Source organism: Durotheca rogersii, assembly GCF_024521655.1.
Source record: "Durotheca rogersii strain YMJ 92031201 chromosome Unknown GGS23scaffold_21, whole genome shotgun sequence".
NCBI lineage: Eukaryota > Fungi > Ascomycota > Sordariomycetes > Xylariales > Xylariaceae > Durotheca > Durotheca rogersii.
Genome location: NW_026251252.1, coordinates 662,195 through 673,012, shown reverse-complemented (window position 1 = coordinate 673,012; position 10,818 = coordinate 662,195). Strand labels below are relative to the sequence as shown.

At 54.2% G+C, this 10,818-nt stretch overlaps 3 protein-coding genes across 3 annotated transcripts; 2 read left to right on the top strand and 1 right to left on the bottom strand.

Moving 5' to 3' along the window:
* Positions 1 to 2,934: 2,934 nt before the first annotated feature.
* Positions 2,935 to 6,390, top strand: GGS23DRAFT_217125 (uncharacterized protein). The gene is made up of 4 exons (XM_051511937.1): positions 2,935 to 3,052; positions 3,402 to 3,982; positions 4,043 to 6,057; positions 6,373 to 6,390. Exons 2-3 carry the CDS (start codon positions 3,445 to 3,447, stop codon positions 5,950 to 5,952), a joined length of 2,448 nt encoding a protein of 815 aa, XP_051369637.1. The 5' UTR covers positions 2,935 to 3,052; positions 3,402 to 3,444; the 3' UTR covers positions 5,953 to 6,057; positions 6,373 to 6,390.
* GGS23DRAFT_217182 (uncharacterized protein) lies at positions 6,144 to 7,029 on the bottom strand. The gene has a single exon (XM_051511938.1). The coding sequence runs from the start codon at positions 6,788 to 6,790 to the stop codon at positions 6,335 to 6,337; it is 456 nt and encodes a 151-aa protein (XP_051369636.1). The 5' UTR covers positions 6,791 to 7,029; the 3' UTR covers positions 6,144 to 6,334.
* A 909-nt stretch (positions 7,030 to 7,938) lies between these two features.
* Positions 7,939 to 10,448, top strand: GGS23DRAFT_217115 (amino acid/polyamine transporter I). The gene is made up of 2 exons (XM_051511936.1): positions 7,939 to 9,755; positions 9,923 to 10,448. Exons 1-2 carry the CDS (start codon positions 8,409 to 8,411, stop codon positions 10,238 to 10,240), a joined length of 1,665 nt encoding a protein of 554 aa, XP_051369635.1. The 5' UTR covers positions 7,939 to 8,408; the 3' UTR covers positions 10,241 to 10,448.
* Positions 10,449 to 10,818: the final 370 nt, after the last annotated feature.

The following is a 10,818-nucleotide window of genomic DNA, read 5'->3' as shown; positions in this document are numbered from 1 at the left end:
GAAATTAAATTACTATTAATATATCGATATTAAACGAAATAATACGATAAAGCGCATTATAATCGATAGTCTTATAAGGCGGATACTAGGTATAATAGGCCGTATAACTATTTATTAGAAAGCGTATCCCGAAGGAGATAAAATAGTACTGCTTATTATTAAAGACTTATGGTAATTTCTAGAACGTAACGACGAAGGTAGATTACTTAAAGTAATAATAAAGAAACGCGTAAAGAATGTCGCGCGGTATTACGCCTATACGACGGTTTATATAGGATATAATAACGACGATATTTAAGGCTATATTCGTAAAGGATTAAACGTTATAAAGGCTAGTAATTATAATTAAGAACGCCTAGCCTAGTTTTCTCGATTACGCCTAAGTTTTACGAGCTTTAAACGCTTATCTTATTAAGTTAACGTCCCTCTTCCGCCCGGTAAAAGGTCCCGTTTAGGTTCGGGTTCGGCGTTTCCTATAAAACCTAGAAGTTTACTCCCGAACCGGGTTTACCGACGTATTATTTTACGCGATTACGGGAGGCTAATCTATAAGGTAAGCTTATAAGTAGCCTTACTTAAGGCGTTAGAGGGATATATTAAAGGATATAAGTCTTTATATAAGGCTAATATTCTTTATCGGGATATCTTAATTAATAATCTTATAATTAATAAAGATAACGAGAACCTTTCTTAGCCTTCGTTTTTAATTAATCTCGATCTCGTTATTAAAACCGATCGATTATAAGCATTAAGTACTAAAGAAATAACCGGTACGAGGGCTTTTATAGTAATCGGGATCCTCTCCGGCGACGATTACTCCTTTATAAATAACCTCGAGTCCTTTTTTTAGGTTCTCTTTTAGATTTATATCCATTATAACGGATAAGGTAATAACTAAAGTATTTCTCGATATAATAAGTAGAATTATATAGATATAGAAGAGCTTATTACCTTAAAGCGAGGAATAATAACTAAGAAGGCCTTTTATAAGACTATATCGGTATACTTTACTCCGTATTATTAATCGCTAATCCCTTACGTAATTAAGTTACGCGATATAGTATTTCCTAACGGTTAAAGTTAAAAGTAGGAAAATGAATTACTATATTTACGGATACGGGAAATTCTTTACGAAGCCTAAATTAATCCGTTAATAATAGCAATAGATTAATAAACTTAAGTTTATTTTTTTACCGCGACTAGGGGTAGTTAAGGTAACGTAACTTTAAACGTAGGTACGAAGGTAATAATACGAAGGTAATGCTACCTTATTTAAAATATATAAAGAAAAGTAACGTTAGGCGTCGGATAATATAGTTACTAACGCGACGACGTACTCTAATACCGACTTATCTAGGAGACTAACGGAATCGATAACCCTTTATAAATATAATTAGATTTATTTTATAGCCGCGGTATAGCTAACCCCGATAAGGAAAATATCCTACTATTATAAAGTCTTATTAGCCTCGAAATCTAGGATTTAAGTAATACGATCCTAGATACTAAGAGTTTCGATTATTATAGTAGTACGGTAAAACTAAGCTACGTAGCCTTTTAGATATATATTTATATAGGTTTCGTACTTATCTTTTTATCGATTAAACTTAAACCTATAGATATTAGGATTTATAGCTTTTTATTCGTTTCTTATTATGCCTTTATTTACTATCTCTATTTATTTCTATTAGTTTTTCCTTTTTCTAGTTACCGTTTTTAGCTAGTCGATTAGTTAATTATAGTTATTTATAGCTATGATTTAATTCGATCGGTACTAGGCTATGGTAGTATTCCTAAGACCCGTCGGAAGGTCCTTCCGGCGCTAGGTAAGCGCTTCGTACGTATAATTAATATACGGTAAGCGAAAAGGTCGTTAAAAGGTAGGATCGTATATAAGGACGAGGCAAGCGACGAAGAGGTACCTAACGAATAGGAAACGGCGTAGGAAACGGCTAAAAACGAGGGATCGTAAGCGGAGAACTATATTAGGGTAGTAACGCCGTAATCGGAAGGTTTTAATTAGTTTTAGTAGTTTAAATAGCTTTAATTATTTACGTAGTAAGGGTTTTTTAGGTAATCCGCGAAGGGGTAGTCTATGGAAAGAGGTTAAGCTTATATACTAAAGTCTATTTTATATTAAACGGTCTTTTTAGCGTAATTACGGTAATACGTATTTAGAAATTATATAAGTTTATTTATATTAGGTTATAAAAAGCGGGTCTTATTAAGCCAGACTTAGGTTTAGGCTTAGGCTAAAAGCGGCGTGGCTTAGGTTAGATTCCTATTCCGATTCTGGATAGTAAAACCGATCTACGAGGTACCTCTAGGTCCTAAGGGAGGGTGGGTAAGACTGTCACCTACCTTGGGTACATAGGTACCTAACCTGCCCAAGTGGGCACGTACCTCATATACCCGTAGGTACTTCCATCGGAGGCATGTGCTGCGGGCGTGGAAGGCCAAGGTTTGCATGTTTTGGTGTATGCGTCAGGTACCGAACTGACAGAAACGGGGACGTATCCAAGGTACCCAGGTACCAAGTTCCCCATCTTATCGGCCAGTCAGAGAGAGAGAATAAAAAAAAAAACTTCGGACTTTTCCTTCCCCCGCCATGGAAGCCGCGCGCTGGATAGATTTGACGGAGGGAGCTGCCCCCAAACTTCCTCCACCACCATCCGCCATCCGCCATCCGCCATCCAATGCCCACGAGGAAATCCATCCTTCGCCTCGTCACCTTTTCCTCCCCCTCGAGCCAACAATTGACGGCGCCTCCCATCGATTTTGGCACTGCACCTTTGTGCTCCTCTCTCTCCTCTCTGCCTCTCTCGTATTGTTTTTCTACTCACCCGTCCCGCCGTGCGTATCCCTTCTCGTCAGTCCGCCCTGCTGTTGGTATCCGGACCGACTGACTCCCTCTACTTACAATACTTCCCCGTCTCTCTCCTGTCTCCTCCCTCTCCCATCTCTCTCCATCCGGCCTGCGCCTCGCCTTTCGTCTCCCCCTTTTTTCCTCCTCCGTCTCGTCTCGTCCCGTCTGGCCTCGCCTTGCCATCCGGTACGTCTTAAAACCCGTGGCATGGTGGGATAGAAACCACTTACTCTCCGTCGTATCAGCGCCACGGTTGAGTTGCAGGCTTCGGGGTCCGGTGCCACGATCTCACGGTCGAATGTCCGCCTAGCTTTAGTGCCTCACCTCGCCGCGCACGTCCCGGATTTCCTGCCCTCTCTCACCTCCCGCTCTGTCTCCCACTGTGTCCCTCCTTTATTCCTCTCTCCGCCCGCGTCGCCGGGGTCGCCCTACCCCCTCTCCCTCTCCCCTCACCTCTGCCGTCCTTCCTCGCCTGCTGTTGGGTATATTCTTTTGGACCGCCTCGCGACCGCTGATATCCCCTCCCTCGTTATAGCCTCGCTGTCGAACCGAGGCTAGCAGACCGTCCACATCTCGCCATGTCGCCTCACAAGGGTGAGCCGAAGCCTGGAAAGGCTACCACCGGCCATACGAAGAGGAAGCACTCCGCCGTCATCACCCAGTCGCGGCCCGTCGTCATGCCCGCTATCCCCCTGCTGATGGCCTCCCGGTCCTTCTCCGGGAACCAGCGTGTTGCGATTCATCCGTCGAGCAACGGCGTCCCCGCTTCGTCCCTCGAGGCTGCTCTTACCGACGCAGTTCCCGCTTCGGATAGTGCGAAAGTTGTGCAGTCAGCCCAGGCCTTAGAGCATGGGGTTAACGGTTTCGATGTGGAGATGCCCGAACATGCCGCCGCCGCCGCCAATGTCGATAACCCTCTCCAGCGCGATGCCAGCCACTCCGACAACGGCAACAATATCCCCAGCGAGATTGTCGATGCTCCCGTGTCGGTGCGTGGCGTCAACGGGGCCGGCGGCAGCAGCAATGCTCCGCGACACACGCCCTCGGCCTCGTCCGTTGCAGATGCCGAGTCTGCCGCTGGATCCGCTGTTGTTTCTGCGGATCACTACTATCCAGGTAAAGCGCACCCGCAGTCAGAGCGCTCTCCATCAGATCTTAGACTCTTACAGCTTATAGGTGCCCAAGATGCACCCCGACATGTCTCACAACCCCAGTCGGCCGCGTCCTCTATTCGACCAGAATTCCATTCTCTCTCTCAGGGACCCCACCTCCCGCACCACCCGCCGCCCACCGATCAGTTCCCCGACCCTACCAGCCGAGGCGGCCCGCCCCACATGCACCCTTACCACCCCGCTCGCGTGAGCAACGGCGGCATCATGTTTGGTGGGTTTGCTAGCTCGCATACCCCTTCCCCGGCACCGCTGCCCGGTGGCTTCGTGCCTCCGGCGCCCCCACCCGCCAACGGCGAGAACCGCATCCATGCCCAGGCCAACGGCCACCACCCCAGCAGCCCTGACGGGAACGGCTTTCCAGGTCCGATCAAGACCCAATTCCGACCCGAGATGATGCCCATGGCTGGCGGAGGCGTCGAGGCCTATGGACAGGGACCAGCTCCCGTACCGCACCCTCCTTACGATCCCTACTCGCCTAGCGTTGCCCGTTACGGCCTCTCGACTCCCCACAGCTTCCACGGCTCGCCCGCTTCGGTAGAGCTAAACGGTGTTGAGAATGGCGTCATGCCGTATCCTCCTCCTAATGGTCCCCCCTACGGCGGTCACGTCCATCATGAGCATCCCGTCAGCCATTTCCCGCCCTTCGTGCCCATGGGCGTTTTTGCCCGCTACGGAGATGTGATGGACGACGGGCTGGTAGATAGCATCCGCTATCTCCGAGGCCAGTTCGACAATGGCGAGCTTGCCGACTGCGTCCTCGAACTCGTTTCTACGAAGGGCGCCCACCGCCCCGTGAAGATAACCGGTCACAAACTCATTTTAGCGCGCAGTCCATCCCTGAGGCAGCACATCATGGCTGCCCGTGCCACAGATCTGGGCTCGCATACGATCACTGTCGAGTCGGAAGACCCCTTCCTACGTTCTGATGCTTGGTGGGGCGCAGTGCGGCGCCTGTACATGTACCCACTGCTTACACCCGTCGATATCACAGGGTTCACGAGCGATAAGGTCGATCGGTTCCAGTTCTGCCTAGGCTACGCTGCCGCGGGTCATATTCTGAACATGCAAGATGTCCACTTGCGCGGTCTCCAGATGGCTGCCGACTTCCTGTCGTGGAGTACCGTGGAGGCAGCTCTCGGCTTTGTGCTCGAAGGCACCACGCAACGACACGTCAACTATGACGCGGAGCAGGAAGTCGAGCTGGAGTTCGGATACGGCCCGGAGACCAGACTTCTCCTGGATGCCACTATGAACTTCCTTATCAACGCTTTCCCTTCCGATTTCAAGCTCGATACCTCGGTGGGCGATTCCCAGAACTTTGCCCGCATCCCCGTCGCTTTTGCCGCCACCAGTCCGACAGCGAAGGGTGCGGAACCCGCCCTAGCTCAAGACGTAGAGGTGCGCGACCGAGCCAAGGCGAACCGGTTTTCGAGCATCAAGTTCGGCGACCTCCCACCCGTCTATCCGGAAGACGGCACGCCTCAACGCAGCCCCGCCAAGTGCTCCCCGGTTCTCTCGCGCGTCTTGCTGAACCTGCCGTTCTATGAGCTGTGCGCCGTGCTGACCTCTGCCAGCGACGGTGTCTCGGGCTGGAACAGCGCCCAGGGCCGATACCACGCTGTCGCCGGAGTTGTGGCCGAGAGAGAAGCAAGACGTGTGCGCGCCGTCGAAGCAGTCCGTTCTGAAGCGGTCCCCCATTATCGGGAGATCCAACAGCGGCTCTCTGCCCAGCGACGCCATCCGGTCGTGGAGCCCTGGGACGTGTTGAATTGGCAGGAGGAAGTCGTTCAGCCGCGGGGTGCCGAAGTCCCCGGAATCGTCCGAAGCTGGGTACCGCAATTCTCGACGGCTGCGGAGGCACCACAGAAGCAGCCGCGGCTGCGCCTGTACGACGCGCACAAATCGATGGTCTAGCTGGCAGGCCGGAAGTTTTTTTGTGTGATGGGCTCTCATGATGGAACGCCTCGGGTTGGCGGTTACGGATGAGTCGAGTTTCCTTTATCGCATGGCACCTAATGAGTGATGGACTGTGTCTCCTTGCTTCTTTTTTTTTTCCCTCGGTTGGGCCTCCTCGTATGCATTGCGTTTGGTGTTCACTGGTGTATGTTCGCCCCCCTTCTCCCCTTCCCTCTCCCTCCTCGTCACGGTTGATTGGGAGTGGAGTGACGGAGAAGCTCGTCACAATGCCCGTGTGACTGGCTATCTCGCTGATCCTCTCTTCCCCCGCGGCACCCACCCCTTGGTTCCTACGGTACGAGGGGGTTTCTGTCAAAAGATTCTCGCCCCGGTGGCATGGTTACGAGATGCCTAAGTGATATATGATTTCTAAAGAAGGAAGGAAACAAAACAGAAAAAAAAAGATAGAGGGTATAGGTTTGCGAATAGCAAAAGAGGGACTGAAGAGGGAGGACTTTTCGGCATTCGCATAATACCCTATTTGACTGCAGCTCAAATGCCGCCGCAGCAGTTTCGAGCATGATGGATGCACAGCCCCGGAGTTTGGCGGATTATGAGGGTAGACGACTTTGGTCGGACCCGATGGAATTGCGTTTTTTACGTTTGCACCATAGACGTGCACTCTCAGGCTACGATGGCGACGGCCAGGATGTCGAGGGCGGCATCGTGGCAGCCAGTGGATTAAGGATAGGCGTAAAGGGGGGAAAGGAGAGTGACTGGTAAGTGGCCCGGTAGGCAGGCGGCCTCGGATCAGACGGGCCACAAGGCAGTCTTCAGTAGATAGAGCTAAAAACATTGTTGTGGCTTATTACTTGGGCCTCGCGAGAATCCGCGGTGACGACGAATACGTGATCACGCACGTTGACGACCTTCAGCATTTCCCTTCTGCTTCCTTTCTCCCTAGCGGCCATTCCCCATTCCCCATTCTCCATTCTCCGCACATTGTAAGCTACTGGGGTCCTTAGTTTGTTATACCTAGCGCCGCATTAGAAGTCTTGGACGTATCCAGATGCGACCTAACCACACACATACGTACATATTATATATATATGTATGTGTGTTTGAGTGGGTGGGTGGTTCGAAACTGAAGTCGTCGTCGTCGATTAGTCTTTCACGGGTGGGAACGGAGGGATGGGGGATGGCGGGGGACTGTCATCCGGGGCCGGGGGGCCCTTGCACATACATGCCGATCAATCCTTTTGTTTTTTTCTTTTCTTATTCTTCCTCTACAAATATTGACAGACGGAGACAGGAATGAAAAGAAAAGACAGGGGGGGAGGTGCCGAGGTCACGACAAGTCGAACAAAGCCGCTCGGATTCCCGCCAACTCTCCAGTTATGTGCGTTCAATAGATAGGTACGGGTGGATTGTACGGATGTACGGACGCCATGTTGACGGGCGAATACAGGTAAGAGGCCTTATTTATCTTGGTATCGTACGTGCCCGGAGCAAGCTTCCATATCTTGTCTTCAAGGTACGTAAGTAGGGAGGTAGGTAGTGACGGGAATAGTGATGGGACTAACCGCGCCCCCGCCGACGACCCATGCGAAATGCCTGTGGCTAACCTGAGTCGACCGTGGTGGAATTTTGGCGCGGATTTCACCACGCGAACGGTCCGCGGCGGTTGAGCGCGAGAATGAGCACCCCAGACAGGTAACATATGATAACCCGCGTGTGCATCATACACTAGGATGGGGTGCCGGATGGGCTGTGGAAATGTCTATTCATACAGGGAAGAGGGATCTAACGTTGGGTCGGGTTCTATAGGTAGGATCGGCTCGGACTCGCAGCGGAAAGGGATAGGGGAACAGGACGAGAATCAACCCACCGGCTAGGTCCTGTAGGGAGTACTACGTGGGAGGAGAGAAAAGAGAGAGAAGAGAGAGAGACAGACGGCGTGCCCGGCCCTCTCTCTCTCTCTCTCTCTGTTCGCCCCCCGGCTTCTCTCCGCCCTGTCCACATCCCTGCCTGGGCGCGCGGCCGCTTACCTACTGGATATGTGTAATGCAGAGGCGATACTGATTGACCCAGATCCAGCAGACGACAAGGTTATCTCCGGCCACGGTCCAGGTGTGGCGGCCGCCAGAGTGACAGAAGGGACCCGGGTCATCTTTGTCTAGTCCCGTTGTTGATCAGCTAACCGGCGGCTGTCTGCTACGCTGTCGTCTACTTATTATACCCATCCCCTCCCAATCCGCTCCTCGAGGAGTCCCCTTACGCCCGCCTATGCGCTTCCGAATTTCTCGTCCCTCCCACCGACTACGAACGCATTGGGCCGACCGGTAGGCTGGTCGGAGAAGTATCGAAGGAGTGAGTGGGGAATCGTGTAGGAAACGGGAGAGAGAATAGGAGGAGAGAGGGAGGAGAGAAGCACGACACTAGACATTTGTAACCGTCATCACCGCCCGACGACGATGGCGGGGCCCCTATCGCCGGCCCGCTCACGCGACGCGCGCTACGACCAGGTCATCGCTCAGGACGCCGCCACCCTCGCGCAGCTGGGCCACAAGCAGGAGCTCAAGCGGAACTTCTCCATGCTGTCCATGCTCGGGCTCGCCTTCGCCATCCTCAACACCTGGACCGCCCTCGCCGCCTCCATCTCGCTCGCCCTGCCCTCGGGCGGCCCCAGCGCCGTCATCTGGGGCCTCGTAGTCGCCGGCGTGTGCAACCTGTGCCTCGCCGCCTCCCTCGCCGAGTTCCTGTCCGCCTACCCGACCGCCGGCGGCCAGTACCACTGGGCCGCCATCGTCGCCTGGCGCCGCTGGAGCCGCGGCATCAGCTACGTGACCGGCTGGATCAATGTGTCCGGCTGGGTCGCGCTCGCATCGACCGGCGGCCTGCTTGGTAGTACCTTGGTCCTCAACATCGTCGCCCTGCTGCACCCGGACTTTGAGCCGCAGCCGTGGCATCAGTTCCTCATGTACCTCGCCTTCACCTTGCTCGCGTTCGCCATCAACGCTTTCGGCACGCGCCTGCTCCCGCTCATCACCAAGGCCGCCCTCCTCTGGAGCCTGGCCGGGTTCGTCATCGTCAGCATCACCATCCTCGCCTGCGCCGCGCCCGATTTCCAGAGCGGCGCCTTCGTCTACGGCCGCTTCACCAACGAGGTCGGGTGGCCCGACGGGATCGCCTGGCTGCTCGGCCTGCTGCAGGGCGCCTTCTCGCTGACCGGGTTCGACGCGGTGGCGCACATGATCGAGGAGATCCCGCAGCCGCAGGTGCGCGGGCCGCGCATCATGCTCGCCTGCATCGGCATCGGCGTTGCGACCGGCTTCGTGTTCCTGTCGTGCCTGCTGTTCTGCGCGCGGGACCTCGACGGGGCGATCGCGTCGCCGGCGGGGCCGCTGCTGCGCATCTTCGCCGACGCGACGGGCAGCCCGGCGGGGAGCGTGTGCCTGCTCGTGTTCCCGATCGGCTGCGTGACCTTCGCGGCGACGCTGCTGATGACGACGAGCAGCCGCATGAGCTACGCGTTCGCGCGCGACGGCGGCCTGCCCTTCAGCGGCGTGCTGGCGCGCGTGCACGGCCGGCTCGACGTGCCGCTCAACGCGCTGCTGTGGACGGCCGGCTGGGCCGCCGTCTTCGGCTGCATCTTCCTCGGGTCCACGAGCACCTTTAACGCCATCACGTCGGCGTCCGTGGTCGCGCTCGGCGTCACCTACGCCATCCCGCCGACCATCAACGTGCTGCGCGGCCGCCGGATGCTGCCCCCCGACCGGCCGTTCCGGATGCCGGAGCTGTTGGGCTGGGTAGTGAACCTGGTGAGTAGAGGAAGCCCGATCGTCTCGTCCCCTTCTTCTTCTTGCTCATCTTCTCCGTTTCCTATCCTTTCCTCGCCTGCCCTACCTACCCTACCTATGCCCGCCCACCTCCTCTTCTATCTCGACGGGTCGTTCCGACGAAGCGCTAAAATAAAAATAAAAACCAGGTCGGGATAGCGTGGACGGTCTTGACGACGGTGCTGTTCGTGTTCCCGCCGGCGCTGCCGGTGACGAGCGCCAACATGAACTACTGCGTGGCGGCGTTCGGGATCATGCTGCTCCTCTCGCTGCTGACCTGGGTCCTGGACGGGCGCAAGAACTACAAGGGCCCGCTGATCGTCGTGGCGGGGATTGGACGCGGTGACAAGACCGCCAGCGTGGAGGGCGTGAGCACGGCGCTGCCCGCGGGCGAGGAGGACGGGGGCGCTACGCCCGCGTCCAAGGCGGCGACGGCGGCCACGAAGCCAGCCGTCTCGAGAAGCTAAGCGGCGCGGACCGGCCCCCCCGGGAGGCGAGTTAGGAGACGGAGAGGGGGTACAGAGTAAGTGAGGTGAAGCTGAGCCCGGTGTGGGTGGAGTTTAGGTGTTACAAGGTTGAGTACATACCTAGATGATCTAGGTAGGTAGGCGTTTATTGCTCGCGTACTGGATGTGCCTATGGTAGGTGGTATACCTACTGGGTTTATTTATAGGCTATAATGGACCCGATGGAGCATTCTCTCGTGTACTGACATACCTACCTACCTCCTTATGCATACCTATATCTTGTACTATACCTACTATAGGAGATAATAGCTATACACGTATAATATACTCCTTATTCATCTCCCTCTCTTCTCCCTCTCCCTACGAGAACTAATTGTTGCGCAGACATACGACAATTCCAACGGACGCACTCATATTTACGTGTAGGGACGTGGGTAGGAGGACTCCTTGGCGGGCACCAGACAAGGGCCACGGATCTCGCATCCCCTCGTCCTAGCCAGCTTTTGCATAAAGGCGCCCGCGATGTTTTCGCGCCGAAAAAGGCACCAAAGCAAATGAGGGCGCGTTTCAACCGCCTC

What these genes read in the sequence shown, in the direction of transcription:
- GGS23DRAFT_217182 (XM_051511938.1), bottom strand. Translation starts at nt 6,790, where the DNA reads ATGTTTTTAGCTCTATCTACTGAAGACTGCCTTGTGGCCCGTCTGATC.
- GGS23DRAFT_217115 (XM_051511936.1), top strand. Translation starts at nt 8,409, where the DNA reads ATGGCGGGGCCCCTATCGCCGGCCCGCTCACGCGACGCGCGCTACGAC. An exon ending in TGGGCTGGGTAGTGAACCTG is followed by an intron (nt 9,756 to 9,922) that starts GTGAGTAGAGGA and finishes AATAAAAACCAG; the next exon opens with GTCGGGATAGCGTGGACGGT.
- GGS23DRAFT_217125 (XM_051511937.1), top strand. Translation starts at nt 3,445, where the DNA reads ATGTCGCCTCACAAGGGTGAGCCGAAGCCTGGAAAGGCTACCACCGGC. An exon ending in TGCGGATCACTACTATCCAG is followed by an intron (nt 3,983 to 4,042) that starts GTAAAGCGCACC and finishes TACAGCTTATAG; the next exon opens with GTGCCCAAGATGCACCCCGA.